The sequence below is a fragment of the Cygnus olor genome, chromosome 1 (assembly GCF_009769625.2).
Source record: "Cygnus olor isolate bCygOlo1 chromosome 1, bCygOlo1.pri.v2, whole genome shotgun sequence".
Lineage (NCBI taxonomy): Eukaryota > Metazoa > Chordata > Aves > Anseriformes > Anatidae > Cygnus > Cygnus olor.
In genome coordinates, this window is record NC_049169.1 from 98,243,634 (window position 1) to 98,264,077 (window position 20,444).

The 20,444-nt window shown below is 39.6% G+C and overlaps 1 protein-coding gene and 1 long non-coding RNA gene across 8 annotated transcripts in view; one reads left to right on the forward strand and one right to left on the reverse strand.

Annotated features, from left to right (window-relative positions):
- Positions 1–673: 673 nt before the first annotated feature.
- The window catches only part of CFAP91 (cilia and flagella associated protein 91), a 36,840-nt gene continuing 17,069 nt past the window's right edge, over positions 674–20,444 (forward strand). For 2 of the 6 annotated variants that reach the window (XM_040571768.1, XM_040571758.1), the window contains exons 1-11: positions 679–2,186; positions 2,749–2,819; positions 4,833–4,990; positions 7,702–7,785; positions 9,295–9,351; positions 10,239–10,420; positions 11,094–11,271; positions 11,593–11,750; positions 12,012–12,194; positions 12,307–12,449; positions 18,485–18,601. In XM_040571768.1, coding sequence (XP_040427702.1) covers positions 2,072–2,186; positions 2,749–2,819; positions 4,833–4,990; positions 7,702–7,785; positions 9,295–9,351; positions 10,239–10,420; positions 11,094–11,271; positions 11,593–11,750; positions 12,012–12,194; positions 12,307–12,449; positions 18,485–18,601 — 1,446 coding nt within the window. In that variant the 5' untranslated portion in view covers positions 679–2,071. Of the gene's footprint in view, positions 2,233–2,748; positions 2,820–4,832; positions 4,991–7,701; positions 7,786–9,294; positions 9,352–10,238; positions 10,421–11,093; positions 11,272–11,592; positions 11,751–12,011; positions 12,195–12,306; positions 12,450–18,484; positions 18,602–20,444 lie in introns of all 6 variants that reach the window. The other 4 variants (XM_040571775.1, XM_040571740.1, XM_040571730.1 and 1 more) reach the window with 3 other exon arrangements.
- LOC121077053 lies at positions 4,849–18,469 on the reverse strand. 2 transcript variants are annotated; one of them, XR_005823876.1, is made up of 4 exons: positions 17,406–18,469; positions 11,571–11,705; positions 6,483–6,654; positions 4,849–4,986 (listed from the first exon to the last, which is right to left on the reverse strand). It is a non-coding gene; the product is annotated as an uncharacterized LOC121077053 (long non-coding RNA). The 2 variants fall into 2 exon arrangements; XR_005823875.1 differs by lacking the exon at positions 17,406–18,469 and adding an exon at positions 15,488–17,035.

Sequence of the window (20,444 nt, forward strand, 5' to 3'; positions counted from 1 at the left end):
TGGAGCTGACAAAAACATTTTTTGGCCAAGGTACAGTTCACACACCTCATCACCTCAAGGCAGATGTCCAGCAAGGAAAATTTTACCATGGAAATTATGAAACTCTAATGCAATGAGATAGAAGAAAAAGGAAAACGGAACTTGGTCATGGGAAATGTTAGGCAAGCCTATTAACAAGTGATGTTTGCTGCCCTGTTAATAATTATAAAGCATCACTTTGTAAAATTTCTTATTAAAGAGGCCTATGAAGAAAGACTGAGAGAGCTGGGGATGTTTAGACTGAAGAAGAGAAGGCTCCAGGGAGACCTTGTTGCAGCCTTTCAATACTTAAAGGAGGCTTATAAAGAAGATAGAGAGCAGCTTTTTGCTCAGGCAGATAACGATAGGACAAGGGGGAAAGGTTTTAAACCAAAAGAGGGGAGATTTAGATTAGATGTTAGGAGGAAATTCTTAACTCAAAGGGTAATGAGGCACTGGCACAGGCTGCCCAGAGAAGCTGTGGGTGCCCCATCCCTGGAGGTGTTCAAGACCAGGTTGGACGGGGCTTTGGGCAACCTGGTCTGGTGGGAGGTGTCCCTGCCCACAGCAGGGGGGTTGGAACTAGATGATCTTTAAGGTCCCTTCCAACCCAAGCCATTCTATGATTATAGCCAGCTGGTTATCTTTACAACATGAATCAATCCATTATGTAAAGCTGTGACAGCATTTCTTATTTCAGTCTTCAACTGACCCAGTTTGATCTATTACCCTAAGAATTATGTTGCTGCTTCAAACAAGCATCAGGCCTTGAAGTAGAGTAAACCAGCATTGATAGAGTCATGAAATTTGGAACTGTAGTCCTCATGTCTCTCTCCTGTGATAAAGCAGTGAGGGACCAAAATTTTCCATCAGACATACCATGTTGCAAATAATTATTTGGTATACAAAATAATGAATTCAATGAATAATGAATGCTACTTTAAGATTATAGGCAAAGGAGATGGCCCATTTGCAATTCCACTGTTTTTTGTGTCCTGTTCTGCCTAAAAGAGTAGTCTCAGCAGCATTGCTTCCATATACCCTTAGACTGACAAAAGGAGAGCTCATCCCATTAACAACATGAGTGTTTCTAGATTTGCTCCTCTGAGAAGGTGACAGCCATCCTCATTGCAAAAACATCAATGCTTCTCAATAACAGAATAATGCTTATTTGTAATCCTTTGTGCATGTCTCTTCAGATGCTTTCAAATGCAAAAATACCTCCAGCTGCTCCACCTAGCCTATTTTCACCACTTTATAGTAAGGGATGTCCTATAGTCATGAGTAGTGTCAGGAATAAGAATATCCAGGCTTGAATCCAGTCCTCCAGCATAATTGCTAGATCAGTTTTTCTTAAGCACTAAGCAAGGATCCAGGGGAACTGGAGAGCATCATATAAAATAACTTGAGCAAGAGCTGTTGAAAAGCAAAACCACCCAGCCTCTCCCCTCTCCCTTTTCTCATCTGAGCACTCCCTGCCCTCCTCAAGCTACGTACAAACCACATCTATGCCTGTTTCACCATGCAGCCCTTTACAACCGTGTAATGGGCCCACTTTGAGTGAGCAGTCACTACCGGGAGAGGGAGTGAAGGCTACCCCTCACACATGGGGCCCTGAGGTGGTGGTGCTGGTGAAGGACTTGTTGAGGTGGTGGTGAAGGACTTGTGGTGGTGAGGGAGTTGTGGTGATGAAAGACTTGTGGTGGTGGTGAAGGAGTTGTGGTGGTGAAGGACTTATGGTGGTGAAAGAGTTGTGGCGGTGAATGAGTTGTGGTGGTAGTGAAGGACTTGTGATTAAAGGGTGGTGGTGAAGGAATTGTGGTGGTGAAGGGCTTGTGGTGGTAGTGAAGGAGTTGTGGTGGTGAAGGACTTGTAGTGGTGAAGGAGTTGTAGTGGCAGTGAAGGACTTGTGGTGATTAAAGACTTGTGGTGCTGAAGGAGTTGTGATGAAGGAGGTGTGGCGGAGAAGGGCTTGTGGTGGTAAAGGACTTGAGGTTGTAGTTGAAGACTTGTGGTGGCAGTGAAGGACTCAGGGCGGCGGTGCCGGCACTGAATGTCACCCAGCACTCTCCACCCCCCCGCGCCCACGTCACTCCGCCAGAGGCATGTCCCCGCCGCCAGGCCCGCCCCTGTCGCTGCCGGTCGCCACGGTAACCGCTCACGGCGCGGTGCGTTCCCAAATGGCTTCCGGCCGGCCCCTCGACTGCCTCTACGGTACCGGCCCCGCGGCGGGGTCGCGGAGCCCTTGAGCTGCGAGGCGGGGCTGGAGGGGCAGTGCGGGCCCGGGGCGGTGGGCTCCCGGCCCCGGGGGGAGCTGCGAAGCTGTTGGGGCTGGCTGCAGGTTGTGGGCGGGGAGGGATGGAGGGGAGCTGGGTCTTCCTCCCCATCCCGCCGCGCTTGGTGGCATGAGGACTTCCGAGGACTCACCGTTGTCCAGTCCTTTATTTCTGCTTCATCCTTTGTCTGTTTCACTGGCAGAGCTTGCAAAGAAAGTACTCTGCGCAGATTTGACTTCTTGCATGTGCATGTAGTTGTATGTCAGCGCTGAGGCTCCTTTGCGTGATAGCAGAGTTTAGTTACTATGGAGTCGTGTTTCAGTTTTTTCTTTCTTTCCTAGCTCGGTTTATAATCTCTTATGTGCAGACTTAAAGAGAGAACTAGAGCCTAAGCAACGCCTCATGCTGGTTCCTCCCATATGTGACTGGTTCCATTTGTTTACTTATCTTTCAGACCCTCTGTACACGCTGTCGAGTGAGAAGGACCATTCAAAGGCAAATATCCAACTTGTCAGTGATAAATTGGTAGGTGTCGGCCAAAGACAGCTCACACATACACCTTATTTTTCTGTGTGTATGCACGCACATGGATAGAAGCTTGCTTACTGTCTCAGTTCTAAGCTACTCCATTAAACAGCAAAATACAAAGCAAAGGAAGCAGTTTTTACTAATACAAGAAAACACAGGAAGCAACTGCAAGCACAGCTGTTAAAATGTGTTATTTCACAGTGCCCTCTCACTTACCTTGGGATATACTTACACTACAGCTCAAGGTAGCATACTTAAACAGCTTAAAAACACCTAGATGCCACCAGCTACACAGCCCGTAACAGGTTGCAAACCTATCCTCATTCTTCATACTAGATTAGAACAGTTTAACTTCCTAGCTAAGCTGTTGGCTAGTTAGCCCACGCTTAGCTCCCTGCTGGCTTTGCCCCCCTCCTACCAGTATTCAGTCTAGGTAGTTTAAAACCAGCTAGGGCATGTCCCTAGGGAGTTACAGTCACACCTTTAGACAGTGATTGATGTCTGGACAGGCTGCATATAGGTAGAATGCCAAAGAAAAACAGACTTGCTCCAACTGCACAATGAATTGGATTTTAAACAAAGAGTCTTGCTGAAACTACACACTTGACTGAGCCTGCAAGGCAGATATTCTGAAGTCTGAAATTCTGTTCCTGTACAGCAATGAGACATTCCCTAGAAAGCATTCCAACAACGGGATCAAAAAACTTTTTTTGGGAGAATGTTTCTGGATGTCTCTTACATAGTTATCTCCGGCTCTTTTATATGTAAATACATACCTACATGAAAGAAATGCCTGTTTGTCTGCAACTCTGTGCTGAGACACATGCAAGGAGCTGGAAATTGTCGTCATAAAGATGCCTGCAGCGGTATGGCTGTTCTAACAGTTCAGGACAGACATAAGCAGACATACTGTCACTAAGGTTGTGAATGTCACCGATGTAATGTTGCAGAGGGGCATGGTGATGTAGTCCAATTTGTATAGAACATGTTTTAAGCATATGAATCAACAACTGCGTAATCTGCAATACAAAACAATATGACTTTGAATTTGTGGTCTATAGCATCACAAAATGAGGCAGACAGAGGATGAAATAATACTAGTTTATAAGCTCTTCCAAAGTCTTAGAAATTTAATTCCCTTTCAAAAGAAGTAAAACGAAAGTGCAGTCTCATGCACAGCGAGCAGTTACTCATAGTAGTTTGCCTAGGACTTCATAATCTGACACTCTTACACTACAGTGAGTTTGGGTGCTTGAAATGTCACTATAATCCTGTATGCATTTGAGTTAGCACCCCCTGAAATGAAAAGAGTCAATGCACAATTCAAAACTGATTTCAGGCTTTACGGAAACTCAAGCCAGTATAGCTACATCACTTATAGTAGAGACACAATTCCAAAGATTTATTGGCAACCATAAATTTTGAGATTTAAGGCATGTCTATCCAGGGAAATCAGTGCTCCAGAAGGAAGGGTGTGGATTTTTAACATGATCGTTTTTGTGTGCTAACACCCATCGAGATATTTTTAGCACATGCTAAAATTGTTATAGTATAAAATAAAGTAACTTTACTCTGTAAGTGGAATATGTTACTTCATTTCTAGAGCACTTGAAATGGGAGGGAGTTACGTGGGATAATGTGTTAGAAGTTCACATTACTGCATACTCACTGTTAATGCACCCTAACTTCTTTATGTAATGAACTGTTAGACCCTTAGATATTAAGTATAAGTTTAGACACTGGAAAACAGCCACAAGACATATCTGTGCATCTGCTGCTAGTCTGGTATGCTCCACATCTTGAGAAGTACCATCTAACCAGCTGACATCATTAACATATGTATGCTGCCTTCTTTCCTCATCCCAAATGTCCTGCAAATAACACCAAGCTTTTCTACGGGCTGCTCATATACATATAGTTACCAGCATCAGCTGAAATTCTGATCTCTTTGATGCTATTTGAAATCACTAAATCACTGATTCTCCTTCTTTGTGTCCACACAAACACTAGGTAAAGGTACCAATTTTCACAAGTATGTTTAGTAGCTTGATCCATTTCCCGGGCTACAGTCTGTGCTTGGACGGCAAAGATCCAGTGCCTCCATTCATTGACCGAAGATGGAGAGGGAGGGCTCAGCAGCGCCTGGAGGCTCTTCAGCAGCTTGCTGTGTAAGTGTTCCATGGTTGGATAATTTAAAATAAAGATGCAAACAAAAACAACAAAAACCCTTACACACTGAAGTGGAGATGACTGCAATTTGCTCCTACTTATATTTCCCTTGAAATTAAGAGATTGCAGCTGTTGTGGAGTATGTTTGCCCATCTGTTTCTTATAGGGTGGATGTTACACATTCCTTCATCCTTGAGCTATCTGCTCTGCAACGGTTGCCGGCAAAGCGGAGAGAGTTATTTCAATCTCTTATAGACCAGACAAGTTACAAAGACTTCAGTGGCTCATGTGTGTTACTTCAGTGGTAGCTGTTTCCTTTTAGTCCCATGAAGTTGCAGCTGGCTGGATTGCTTTTGCTGCACATTCAAGCGAGTATGGGGCTTGAACTAGGGCACCACATTTTTAGTTCAGGGGTTTCTTATATGAACTTTCTCCTGGCATTGCAATTTGCGTTTCTGATTCAGCAAATATTTAAGCAATCATTTATGTGTTTCGCCACACCATGCATCTTTAGGAGTCCTGTTAGAGCTGTATTCAAGATTGCAGGCACCAGCCTAACTAGTTGTTTTCAGATTTTTTTTTTCTTCCCTAGCAAACTTTAGACCATGGACTTTTCATATGATGTGTTCTCTGATATTGTTGTGAACTGAGTTTTACCATTTGCCAGACAATAATCAAGGATGTTTGAGTGAAAACTAAGTATTTCACATGTGTTTCTGTTCAGTTTCAAAAGCATATGCTTTTTGTTTCTACAATAAATTAATAATTTTGGAAAGTTTTTTTTTTTCTTAATTTCAGCAGTTCAAACTGTCCCCAGCACATGCAAACCTCAGTGGCTTCTTCCATTTTGCCTGTTATTCTGTAACAGGAACTTAATTGACACCTTAGCTGCTTTAAAATTACATTTCAGCAACATGTATTTGCAAAGTATCTTGCAATTAACAAAAGATGAGAAATACATCCCCTCTTTTTCAACCTGCACTGATTGACAGTGTTGCTGATACAGAAGAGAGAATATTTTCCAGCTGCCATTGCAGTATTTGTATTGCTTCTGCAAGGTTATCATGAGTAAATGCTCATTTATTTCAGCAAAGTCAGCAAATACAAGTCAAGGACATGGAAGAGGCAGGATCTGAGGCAGGATCTGTGGAATAAAAGGGGCTGTTTCACTGGGTTCCCATTGTGCCTATAACTATATCATAATAGGATGAACAGCTTATGCTAATAAAGTTAGATCATAAAAATAAGTGCCCACCTGTGCTGAGTGAAACAAATCCATCTGGACGAAGCAACACTGATACATAGAGACCGCTACTGGAATGAGCCATCAGCTCAGTTAACTCATTTGAATTACAAACATGACTTTACAGTAATAGGTTAATTAGTGCTGAGCAAGTATCTCATGTTACTGCACCGCATCCCAAACCCTTCCCCTCTCTTTTGTTACATGTTATGACGGAAAGTGCTGGGAAGAGATGACTTTAAGCTTACCTTGGCAGTAAACTGTCTGTCACATGAGGTTAAGGCTTATCTCTCTTCAGGCTTTGCTGTAGTTGGTAACCATACAGTTGGCTCCCCAAGTTCCACATCACAGCTCACAGGGCTCACATGAGGTTGTTGAAGGCAGTTGATCTCAGTATGTGGTCCTCTGTTTTCATCCCAGCTGTTGAGCAACATTATGTATTATTAACTTTATCTCTGTAAATATGCCTCTGTGTTTAAAATCGGGCGACAGTAACAAACTCCAGTACACAGAATCCCATACGTTTAAAGTCAGGATTCTTACAAGTTGCCAAGAATGGTCTTAGGAAAACATGACCTTCAGCACTGGCCTTATATGCAACTTAAGGGAAGGATTTACCGTAATAGCATGGCATGGACTTTTCTTTAAATAACTTTCTTGGTTTTAACGAGCTTGCAGGTTGAGAAGAGTAAGATTGTAGTATGAAGTAGTTGTGAAATCAAATAGCAGTCCTGATGCATAGCTTTCAAAGGACTGAGTTCTACCCATTCTCTCACTGATTGCCTCTGTAGACCTCATGGTTATCCAAAAGTTTACAACGAAGAAATCCAAGATGTTATAGTGAAAAAATTAAACAGTCTACATGCTTTGTGGGGAAAGATGGGGAAAAAATGAAGACAGACTGTTCTTGGAAAAGATGCACTAGTCTCAGCATATTTTTTCCTCCTGTATTGGATAATTGAAATTGAAATTGCTGATTTTAAGTTTTTTCACAGTTGCTCAAAATCTTTTTAGCTACTTTTTGAAAGGTAGCAAATGGTGGTCTTCCACTTTGTTCACTATACTGCTTTCTGCATATTTTCTGTTATGGAAAGTTTTTCACTGTTATGGAAATGAGCTTGCCCCCCACAGTTCAAGTGGACAGTCCTTGTCATGCCAAGCACATAAGGAAGTTTTATTAAAGACAGACAATGACCATCTTTGCCCATGCACTGGAAGGAACATAAATAAAGAGTAAAACTGTCTTGCTATTTCTATAGCAAGTATGAAAAAAGCCAAATATAATTGCTTGCATAGGTATGGGGATTTTGTAGAATTTGTAATGTGTATGTTTTGATTGTGCAACCAGAGAAGTAGAGATAAAAAATAAGTAATGAAGCATAAGAAAAAAAAAAGAAAAAAGAAAAAAAAACTGATCTGAATGTACTTCTTAAGTGATAGTAAAGAATCCTGTATTCTGACTTTTAGAGGTCAACCTTCTCTTCAGATACCCCAAATCGTGTATGAAGATCCTGAAGTCAGTGGAAGGAATCGTTACAAATATTTTGCACGGTAAGGAATGACCTGATTTGAAACAGAGTTCAGAAGCTTGCTTTTTTTAAATTTAAAGTGCACCTAAATAAATGCTATAGCTTTAAAAAAAAAAAAAAAAAAAAAAGCAACCCTGAAAAGATCAAACCATAAATAAGTCAAATAATTAATAAAACATATACAAAATTTTGTGAGCACACTCAAAACTAACTTCTAATTACTGTCTTGTTTTGCAATTCCAATTGGAAGTGTAGCAAGACATAAGCAGCAGCCTCATGAGCATAAGGCTCTCAGGACATTTCTCTACAAGCAGCAAAGAATTCCAATCCCAAACACATTGAAATACCTATTTCTAAATGTAGACTTCTCAGAAGCATCAAAACTCAGGCTAATAAACTCATCAAGAGTAATTCTGGCACAGTGAATTAACAGTCTTAGAGAAGTTTTACATCTTTATCTTATGTGGCAACATACTGTGTCTTTAAAAAAGAGTTCACATGCAGAACTGAATGCTGCCAGGTACAATAGTAGGGTCTGATAGGTCAGCTCTAATAGGGTCCACTCCTGATGGGAGCTTGATGTTAGTTGACTTATCTATAACATAGACATTTACTCTTTGGAGGAGGACAGGTAAAAGACCTTGAGAAACTGGACTAGGTCACTTGCAAAAAGTCTCATGCACAGCTTTTGTTATTTCAAAGTTTTTAGTTCATCTGGTTACTTTAGAAAAGGAAAATAAAGAATTATATGTTAAGGGGGGAATCAGAAAGAAAGTATTCCTACTCAATTAGCTGTTCTTTATAAATTCCATTCAATCTTGACTGTAAATACAAAGCATATCTCTTTTCTGAAAACTGTATGTTTAAAAACATATTACAAAACATTGGTTTTCCACCTTTTCCAAATTGCAGACTTGTAAATTTTTCCACTCGTAATATCTTTTAAGTCTCTCAGAGACTAAGCAAAATTGATATGGAACAGCAATATACAAACCATAGAAATTCTTAAGGAGGAATTCTTAGTATGAATACTTTTCCTTTGTGTCCAGTCTCAGTGTAGATCATTGTACAACAAATACAATAGGCCTACTTCTTAATTTTTTTCTAGTGGACCATTTGCAAGTAGTCTACTGATGTCCAGGATCTCCATCCTGTTGAAAATCACTGAATTTAGTTTGCCTTATCTGTGACTCCCCACTTCTAGCACAGCACAGATTATTGTAATTGCTCTAGTACTATAAGTAGACCAATATCAAAAGCTGAAGGGAAAATCGAGTTTTTAGAATGAGAAAATACTTTTTTTTTCTCCTCCTTTGTCAAAAGAATAGTACTCCTGCTGTTGAAGTGTTACCTGTGGCTCGTTATCTGTGAAAGAATTCTTTAATATTCAGGCACAACATGCAGGTACAGAACTTGAGTTGTGGAAAATCAATCCACTAATTTCAGTGAAGTTACACTGCAGTTTTTCTAAATTGTAATGATCTTTTGTGCCTCATGGCTGTTGTCTTACCTCTGTGTTCCCTCTTTTCAGACCTCTCATCCCTTCTAATAAGTTGCTTCCACCAAACGTTTGTTTTGCAATGGAAATGTAAGTACTGACTTATGGAACAATACTGTTGTAATGTGTCACATCTCACCAGAAAATGATTCCTTAACTGTTTAGTTGGTGATCAACAGTTTTCATAACGAACAATGGGAAAAACTCATTAAGAGGTAGAGTTTGTTCAGTGTTGAGAATTCCTGGAGAAACAGGTGACTGCATGGTTCAAAATTGGCTTGCAGTGGGTAAGTAGTGCTTTCTGGGTAAAAGAGGTGTGTGTCACGTGTGTTATGATTATAAGGCCTGAAGTAGAAAGCCAAGAGAAGCTGATACAGATGATTTTCCAATACAGCAATATAGTTGCAAATTCTTCTGATATTTTATTGCAATGCCTGTGATAGTTGCAATACTGTTCAATAATATAGAGCATCCATGATATAGTCTAATGTGATAGCCTGATTCCCATTTTCAGTGGGAATCAAATTTTAAGGAAACATAAGCAGATTTGTAGTAGGATCTATAGTTGCATGTGCTTAAGTCGGAATTGAGTTGTGTTCTGGAATGTTGGAAAAGCAGACGTAAGTTAAATTGAAACAGTCCTCCTTCATTTTATACTCAAACATTAGATAGTTTTTGTGCCTGTTAAAAGCAATGCTTTACAATGGAGACATAGGGAAGATTTGCATGTGAAAATTCAGGAGAGCTGAAGTTGGAAGATTTCTGGATTGCTTTCCTAAGGAGAGAGCTTTCAAAGGACTCAGTGTTGTCTTGGTTTGCTTTTATTAAAGATGATGGAGTTAACATCAATGAGAGCAATGGTAAGATAAAATAGCACAACTGAATATCTTACCTTTAACTTAGTGTTGCATTTCTGATTTGTTTTCTTCTTTTAAATGAATGTGACAAATGTTATTCCATATTGCATTTCTTTTTAGGACAGAGCCCTTTATCCTTTCAGCTACAAGAGACAGCAAGATCTTTGGTCCCAAGTTACGAACTTTGGGCACACAGACAGATTACAGGGATGGTGAAGCCCAAACGGATCCCTATTCCCCTGAATATGTAGTTCCCAGTGGCTCAGTCCCTGAACTTCTGACACTTGCTACTCTCACTTGGGGTGAGTTGTGAAATCAAGATCAATTATAACAATTGCATGCCCCCTGTAGCAGGATGTTCTCTTTTATTCAATGTCAGGTTTCAAGTCTATTGCTGGCTTTGGTAGACCATTGCTGTCTTCCTTTAGGGCAGATTATTTGAGCTATTTTTAAAATATGTGTGATATTTACCTGCTTAATAGTGCTATTCTGAGGTATTTCATAAAGAGTTTTGAGATCACTCAAAATTAAAAGGTTGTATGTTTTACTAATAGCAGTTTTTCATTTGTCTGATGTTCCTCAGCTGTTTTGAGTTCGACATCAGAAAGAAAACAGTAAGAATGCTGCTGCCCCAGAACACAGCCTGTGATCCTCATGTCCCAGGGTTCCACCTGCAATAGTGATGGGTACTGGACATGCCAAAGGAAGTGTCCATTCTCAGAAAATGTCCTCCTTTCCAGCCTGCAGTAGAGGAATGAAGAGCTAGTGTTAATGTCAGTTAAGCTATAGTAACTGTAGATGCAACCTTCACTCATTTTGTAGAATTTCACCGGCCTTAGAAGTATTTACTTCTGATTATTGAGCGTTCTGCATTGGTATAACATATGAGCACGTGCCCATGAAGCCCTCTAAAAGCTTAGTGTACTGGTGGATTCACAATTCTTCTAAAGAGCTACTACTTCTTGTCTTTGTAAGGTCGGGGGCTACCAGCAGGACTAGCCGAGGTGGAGATGATTGAACGTGCCCGGGAAAAACGTGCGTGGGAAGCAACTCTTCCAGCCATGGACAATGCCTCACAAATTGCGAAGAGGAGGAAAATGATGGATGATATGGAGAGGAAGGAGTGGGCCTTTAGAGAACAGGAAATAGAAAAGTAGGAGTCCAGCTATACACTATTTATCTTCGTCATCACCCCAACAGAGAATAAACAAGAAGGCTTAGGGGATTGGTCGGAGGGTACACACCTTTGATTTCTGTGAAAATCCCCTGATTTTCCCAAGGAATACTTTTGTTAAATTCAATATTAGAGACTGCTACCACAACAGTTTTTCACTTTTCAAAATGAAAGATTAAATATGAAATATGCAGTATGAACTGTCTGTAAAGTAGTGGTATGTGGGATTTGATGATGACAGCATTGCACAGAACACTGCAAAATGCTTTAAATCATACCTGGCCTTTCTTTTCCTTGCAGGTTGCAGGAGATTCGACTGAGAGTCTTAAAGAAGCTGCTGCAGAGGCTACAGGAGAAACAGAATGAGCTAGATGCCAAGCGCTTGGATGACCACTGGCAAAATCATCAGAAGGCTAAAAAAGAGAAAATGAAAAAGATTCAGCATGACTTTGTACTGAGTAAGTTTGAAAACCAGGGAGAGAGCAATACAAGACAGTTTTCAAACAAGCCCTTTCTACCTGTAGAAGATAGAAAGTTGCAGTCTTTATTGAAGATGAAACAGTTCGCAGCCACAATATAGATATGCATGGCCAGCATTTGTTCTGTCAAACAGCTTATATTTTGTATTACCTAGCAAGAGCCTTTGTGAATTTCTGAAGATGAGGCTTTTAAGAATTATTTGTATAAAGAAACTTCTTAAATTTGTGTTTCCTTTGTAGTGCTCAGGAAACTGATAGCTAAGAGGAAGAATGTGATGGGGAAACTGGAGAGACGAGATATCATCAAAGAGTATACTGACTTTGCATCGCAAACATATGCTCCTTTATCTAGGATTGGTTATTTCCCAGACAACCATTCTGAACGCTTTGTTGTAAAAAACTTCTATCTTAACACCTTTGCAGGTAAGGCATTTCGGAAGATTTAGTTTTTATGACGTATTTATTAAAAATGTTAACAAAACTGAAATTTCTTTCTCCATCGCTTCATTAGTTAGTCATTCTTTGTGTCTCTTAGGACTGTGTGAACTGGAAGCAGCTCTCCCACATTCTGTCACCCAGGCTGAGATTAAAGCTCCAAAGCCTAAGTACACTACTACTAAGACTGGATTTATTAAAAGATCAGCAAGACTAGAGGTGGCGCTGGCACAGGTTCACCAGGTATGGAGCTGTATCCAGCAGCAGAATGTCAGTTCCTCTCAGATTTGAACTGTTCAGAAATGCTTTGGGGAAGATACACATGTAAGCTTTCTTCCAATTTGCTGTGCTAAATTCATATTTTCTATAAGACAACTTGAAGGACAACACATCAGACAGACTGTTGCAGGCATGAACAGCACTGCTCTGGAACACAGTCTGTCAGTACTCTGTCTCCCAAACATCTGTGCTTCTGTCCAGCCTTATAGAAAACAAGTATAGCTGTTTCTGTATCCCTACAGATCAAGTATTTGGACTGGAACATACTACGTCAGTTAGAAATTGTCTCCTGCCATTAGCTCATTCCCTTTTCTCCCATGCACGTGTGGTAGGCCTGTTTGTTGCACTGTCAAACTACTAATAAATAAGGAAATCAAATCTGGAGTCATATTCAAAAACTCTTTACATTTTTAAAACATACATTCTAAGTACCTGTTGTAAAAACACCTGCAGCAATGAATTATTAAAATGACCCCACTCATGAAATTGCATCAGAATAGCGGCTGCATATCACTGTTGTTTCCTAACAACAGTATCTGATTTGCAAACATGACCATAATATTTTGCATATCTTAATTTATCACAACTGTTCATGCAGATGAGGTGCCCATATATGCAATTAACCACTGAGGAAAGAAGTGCCTCATTTGCATTCACAATCACAATATTTGTAAATTGCATGTATTTTTAAGTGTGCTCTTTATGATCCTGTTGAGGGTTACCTTTCTTTAAAATCAAGCCTATTCTTGCTCGATGATGCATCTCTGAAAAATACTAATTTCATTTGTAAAGCTGGGCAACTTTCACTTACACTTTCTTTAGTAAAGAAGTATTTCATAATTGGAAATTATGTGTATAGCTTTCTTGTTTTAGTGTAATTTAATAATACTCAATACAGACAGTGACTTTCTGCTAATGAATTTTAGATTTAAATCTTTTTCTGAAAACACAATATTATTTCAAATTTAAATTCCACTGGGTCTTGTAAAAGATGAAGCATTGCATCTGATTATTTTTCAGAAGGGAACTTTTCAAGGAAAATATTGAGTGCTACAGGAAGTGTTCAAGAACTAAGGATGTTGGTTCACTAAAGATTTAGAGAAGATGACACAGCACTATTGAAGGGCTTTGAGTTTGGGTGCTTTTCATGTAAAATCAAAGTAGTGACTATATATAATCATGATCATGACACTTATGGCAGCTCTTATAGGCAGCAGAATGTTAGCCTGTGCTTTCAGGGCTGAAATCCAATTACAACAATTGTATTTTGTTTGTTCAAAATACTTTTCATGGTTTGAAAGACCACAGTGGAGTGTCTAAACTGTAGTTACTGATAAGAAGTATGCCCTAATGTTGGCTGTTTATGTAATAATGTCTCCTCAAAGAAAAATTGATAGCCAAAGAGAATGGAATGCTGAACAAAAGCAGACAATACTGGCTATCTTCTTCTGTAATCAATCATTTGGTTGGTATAAATCATACCTTGATTTATACCAGCTGAGGGGCTAGTATAACAAATACTCATTTCACCTCCACAAAAAGGCAAAATGTATGTTCTTTTAAAATTGCAAAACATTTCCTTTGCAGATAAAGATAATAAATCCACTGTGCAACATTTAACTACTAATTTTAGATATACAGAAGTAGTCACCAAACTGGTCAATTCAGAGATGCAGAAGGTACTAACACTGCTGAAGACCCAGACTGCCTCAGCCATTGTTGGATTTAAACAGATTTTCTGCTCAGAGCAGCAAGAAAAGGAACAGTTTTATCATAACGGTCAGTTTACAGGTCTGCAAGTATTACTGCCCTAGTTAGCTCTTAAGCTCTGTGGTTATGCTACTGATTGCTTCTCTGGGCAGAGTCTTTTTCTTCTCAAGTTTGGCAGCTGTAGCACGTTCTGGCTTAGCAGAGCCTCTCTGACAGGTCCACCTCGTAAGCTACTGGTGCTGTCAAGAAGCGGGCAGTAAAGGCTGCAGAGTACTTGACTTAACAGAATTTACCACTTGAGAGGACAGCTGCCTGACCACTTGGCATAAGCAGTCCCAATCCTGCCAACAGCCTCCTCTGGCACAAACAGCATGAAAAAGGTTTAAAGCAGGCAATTAGAGATCATCTGAGAAGGGCTGTGTTGCTTTGCATTATTTCTGTAGCTTAGCAGCTAGACCAGTTATCTCTTCAAAAGCCTCTTTTGAGTACTGTCCTAGCACTCAATCTAGACATTTTCTCCCATAATGCTGGAAATGAAGCAGAACTCTAGAAAATTCAGAGTGCACAGTCATCTGGCTTTGGAATGAGCTTCTTTTATTTTCCCTGGCTAATCTGTGGAATAAGATAGCAAACAGAGGAGGAATGCTAGACCTTAGCATCAGAAGAAATCATTTTAATACAGGAAATTTCCAAGGCTTGCTTCTCTGGCAAAACGAGTGGCAAGATGACCTAGTCCTCCTCATTGTTTAGCTCTTGGTTTACCATACTGAGAGTTTCCCTGAGGTTAGAGGCTGTAAAAAGGGACAAGAGATGATCCAGAGAACTACAAAAAGGATCTGTGTCCTCTTGAGAATAATAGCTTCTTCCAGACTTGAAACTAATCAAAAAAGAAGTGATTTTAGAGGAGTATCCTGAATCCTTCTGCAGGAGTATTATATATGCTCAGTATTCTTTGAATACTTCTCTAAAACAAGAGAACATGGCAGAAACAGGGGTGACTTATGATTTACAGTAAAAACAATGAGCTGTATCTTAAGCCAGATCTTTAAAAGGACAAGGAAAGCCAGTTCTTAGCCAGCACAGATTATAGTGATTAAAGCAGTATAAGTGAGCCATTATATAGACAGCCTTAAGTGAAAATCCAAGGCATTAATTTAGTTCAAGAAAGAGATAGCGTACTGATACAGCAAATTACTAGGAAAGAAAAGCAGCTAGGGAACTGAATACATCAAGGAACAGAGGAGCGACTAGAAGAAATCCCAGTGCAGAACAATACACGAGTTCAAGCCAACCCTGTGATGCTCTGGTGACTCAAGGTGGGGATGAAGTGTCAGGTGGTTTCAAAGTGCTGGATCCAGATGATGTCAGAACAAATAATCTCTCACCTCAGCATTAAGTGCAACTCTCATCATGTCTATGTTCTTCATCCTGTTGCTGGAATGAGGCAGAGAAATAGGAGGGCCAAGAATATCTCTGAAGAAAATCTGTGCCAGCTTCAAAGAGCAGGAAAACCTGTTCAAGCAGTTACTTCATCAAGAACAGATCTCCAGCACAGTGTTAGTTGGCTCATGCTCAGACAAGCTCTAGGAGCTATTATGTCAGTCTCGATCAGCCAAGATGCAGCAGCCATGCTGCATTGCAAAGTAGGTACTCACTCTTTCCTTGGTGATCTCACCTTCCTCATTCACGGGCAAAAAGGAAGGAAGAGACACGTGTCCATATACTGTGTGCTATACATGAAAATATACACACTGTCCTGTGAAAAAGAAGATTAAAGAGAAGATAATGAAGAAATCTAAGGAATTATTTCTTTGAACAGAGAGTTGTTTCTCAAGCCACTATCCTATTAAGAGTTCTGCTTCCATCAGAAGCCAGCAGAAAAGCTAAAATGTATGGCCAAAAGCAGGGGTGCCATTTCCTGTTCACTGCTTTCACCAGGAAAATGAAAATGAGTTGGAAGATTTAGTTGGTCCTTCACTGTCCAATCCTATCAGATTATACCATGACTCTGAACCTACTACCTGGAAAAAACCAACATAGTCTACCTCAGAAAAATCAACACATGGTATGTAGGCAGTGCCATTTGAAGTGTGTTGTTCAGAAATTTAGCATCTTTTTCTTTCTTCTTTTTTAAGTTTTAAGAAAGTATTGTACAGCAATTCTTCAGTTCTGGTCTCTGTTTGGAAAATGGTAATTTAAGTTACGTAGAAACAGTTACTGTAAAAAACATACTTTTGTTTTGTACGTTGAAGTTGTAAAATAACTTAAAACCTAAGACTGGTGAAAGCAAATGGTAACCAGTTTTTAATTTGTAAAGATAACAAAGCAGGCCCAAGCTTGTGCTGACACGAATACTTACAACCACTTTTGGGAACTACAGTACTTCTCAGATCTACTTTTATAAGAATTCCCTCTTGTCAGAAACGCTCATATATTTTTCTGCCTTTAAAAGTTGTAATTCTGGTTGCGTTTTGTTATTCTGGTTAACAAGAAGTATTTTTAGAGGATAAGGTATTAGAAAAATTCTTATGAATGCAACATTGTATTAATAGACATAGGAGCCACTGTTTTGAAAATAATCACAATTACAAGTGCTTTTTTCTCTTACTTTTCCCCCGTCATGCAAAACACCTTATAAATCATAGCAAGCAGTACTATAATCTTCATACCATAGAGCTGTAAGGTCGTTAAATACAAGAAACGGTTTAGAAAATCTCGTAACATTTTTCAGCTATAATCATTTCACGTGGCTTATAAGCAGTTTATAGGCTTTGATTCTTGCATTATTAACATGGTCCATTTCAGAAGTTTTCAGTAATAAAGCATTTTACACCCTCCACCTAGAAATCTCTGTCCTTTTCTGGAACCATTAATAATCCTAGCTGTAAAGTTCAGCTCCAATATACAAGAAGAGTTTTATACAATGACTACTGTAGTTCCAAAATTTCATTAATTTTGCAATTAAATTCAGTGCGAGTGCCATCAATTTTCTGTTACTGGAGAGAGAAATTCAGCATGAGATTTTTTTCCTTACATTTTTCTCCAGTTTTCCACCCCAATGAAATACTGTAGTTGAACATATATTTATAGCATGCCTTCTCTGTTAAAAATAAAGAAAAAAAAAGAGAAAATAAACTATTCCCTGCTGGAATACGTTTGTCCTTTCAGTAATGAGGACTACAGATCCAACCGATGCAGTAGTAAGATTACATTTTTGAAGGAAATTTAGATGCATGTACTCTCTTCCCTTTTTTCTTGCAAGCTGCAGCGAAATGTCCTACAGCAGCCAGGTGCTGCAATGCAGCTGGAAGAGATTATTTGATTATCTTGCTCTAAGCAGCTTGCAGCGGGCAGCTGGCAGGACTTTGGCTCTATAAGCACTTTGAAAATGTCTTAAAGTGGCCAAAGCCTAGGTGGCAATTTCAACTCCTTTGGCTGACAAGTTTTGTCATCTGACACCAAACAGCTGCAAGCAGGGTAAAATCTGCCTTTAATGGACTTGTGGATTTTCCCAGGAGAAGGAAGTTCTCAGGCCAGTTAGTCTCCCTTTCTCCCTCAGTCTACTTACGCAGTTGCTCTGGATGCCACGGGCCAGAGGAGAGTTTCAAAACATGTTCTGCAAGGAAGGGGTACTGGATCATTTAGTTCAACCCTGTGCGGTAACAGTATATCATACAAAAATACCTCACTGAGGAAGGACCACAGAACCTTGACTCCCTTCGTAAAATCTCCTGACCCCACAACACTTTCAACCCACAAAAAACAATCGTTACACCAACAGTTAAAGGCAAAAAGTTATAACCACTCTGTATTGATATGCAAACTGCAATTACACTGTGATATTTCTACCTATTTTTCACATTTTGAAAGAATCTTACCTCTATCATAGGAAAATGATTAATGTTTTTCTTGTTATATAAGGCAAGGACACCGCTAACTCTGCTTGCAGGTGGGTCAGTGTTTAAGTGGTTCAATGAGAGTCCCATTTTAAAATGAAAAAGAACAACAATCTGCTTTTAAAAATGTATTATTTTAGTTTGTACTAAATGAACAAGTAATGATCAAGTTTGTAGAACTTCTGGATTAATTTTAGGTGACTTGCCCTATGCAATTGTTCAATTTTTCAACTGATGTGCAAATGAGAAAATTGAAGGCATAAGCCTGCAAAATGCAGATTACTTTCAACCCTCTGGAGTCAGTGTGATCAGGAGCAGTCGGCATCTGCAAGAGTGGCCTTGATGTCTTGTTCTATCTGGCCCAGTTCTGATTAAATTGTATGACTCTTGCAGGCACTATTGGAGAAGAAGAATAAAGTCAGAGAGCCAAAGAAGCCCCCTCATTTCCTTCAAAAAATAGAAAAGCCTGTTCCTCGCCCCCCCACTCCAGTTCTGGAAAAACCATCAGTTGTAAGTGGAATGATTGTAAATGATTGTAGCACTTTTTTTTTTTTCTTCCTGTTGATCCTTGATTGTTCCTTACCGAGTTGTTAAAGGAATGTCCAGAAAAGGAAAAAAGTTAGTTTTATCTCTTTGTGTATCTGTATTTGTCGTAGAAATAGCCAGCCACCTTAAGACTCTCTTATTTGTGTATTCTTTAAGGATACTAATAACCAAAGAAATGAAAGTCTCTTTCATTATCTGTTGGCCAAATCCTTAAGTTAGCTTTATTTATAAAGAAATAAATTAGTAGACATGTTGTTCCCTTGTTCTTAGAGAACAAAAAGGCAGAATCATATACCTCTGCAAACATGGATTTATTCAGTGCCTTCCATCCTTCTGATCTGACAACACTATCATAATCCAGTGTGCAATTAAGTTTAGTCCCATTGAAGTCAGTGAGACTTCAGGTGCTTAGCACTGCACACGCACTTCATTAATTTGCTGGAGTGAAGCTCTAATCATTATGTAGGACTCAGTCTTTGATGAGCATGATCCATTTAATTGACAGTTCACAGAAAATGATTCTTTTGCAGAGATCAGAACAGCAGTAAATGGATGTTGTGATATGTTGTAGGAAAAAAACAATTTTTAGGGGAGCTGCAACTTTTCCTTTCTTGAAATAATGTGCTTAAGAGGTGTTTGCCCCAGTGGATTTGTTTGTCTGCTTATTAACACCATTTTCATGATGCAGTAAGAATCAGACACAATTACTATTTAAACTTGTGAATTTAACAGTCATACAACCATGAAAGCAAGAGAGAGAAAGTCTTATTAGACCATCCATGCCATCCTTGTGCAGTATGATTGTCTTACGTTTTATACACTCCATTTTAAGATGACTGAAACAACAACATCTCCTCAGGAAGAGCTTTTTACTAACACTAAAAAGCAGTTTTACTTACTCCTAAGTATTAGGTACTGTAATGCAGTGGCAGATTACACTATTTAGATAAAGCAGTTTGGCAGATTGCTACAAGGAAAAAAAAACAGAAGGATTTATCCCCCCACTTATAGTCATTCTTGAGGCTATTTACAGACCACAGTTTGTGTTTTTTTTTTTTTTTGAAAGAGTTCCAACACAACAGAATTCCACCTAAGTTAAATCTGTCAATGTTTGGTTTATTTTCAAATATTTTTGTAAGTGAATACATAAAAGAGTGTATCTCTGCAGTGAAGCTCCATCTGTAAAATCAGGGCAACTTCAGCCACTGAAGAGCATCTCTGTAACATCTCCCACCTTGCAGAATCCAAGTAAGGTTTCTCATACCAGCTGGCTGTGAGAAGCACTAATAGCAAGGCTTTTCTCTGTCATTAGTGCATCTCTTCCTGCCTTTTATGGGTACGAGTGCCAACTGCTAACTTCACCAGCTTCTTCCTGCTGGAGTTGAGGACCTCAAAAGGAAAGCGTGCCAGAGTGACAGGCTGGTGACATGGACCACAAGGAATATGAAGGAAAGTAAAGAGAACAGAGGCAGTACTGCAGGCCTCCTCAACACTTCTTCCCCAGTCATTTTTCATAGAATCATAGAATCATTCAGGTTGGAAAAGACCTCTAAGATCATCTAGTCCAACCTTTAACCTAGTACTGACAAATCCACCACTAAACCATGCTACTAAGTTCATTCTAGATCAACACATTTTTTGAAGACCTCCAGGGATGTTGACTCAACCACTTCCCTGGGCAGCCTATTCCAATGCCACACAACCCTTTAGGTAAAGAAATTTGTCCTGTCATCCTACCTAGACGTCCCCTGGTGCAACTTGAAGCCATTTCCCCTTGTCTTATCACTTGATACTTGGGAGAAGAGCC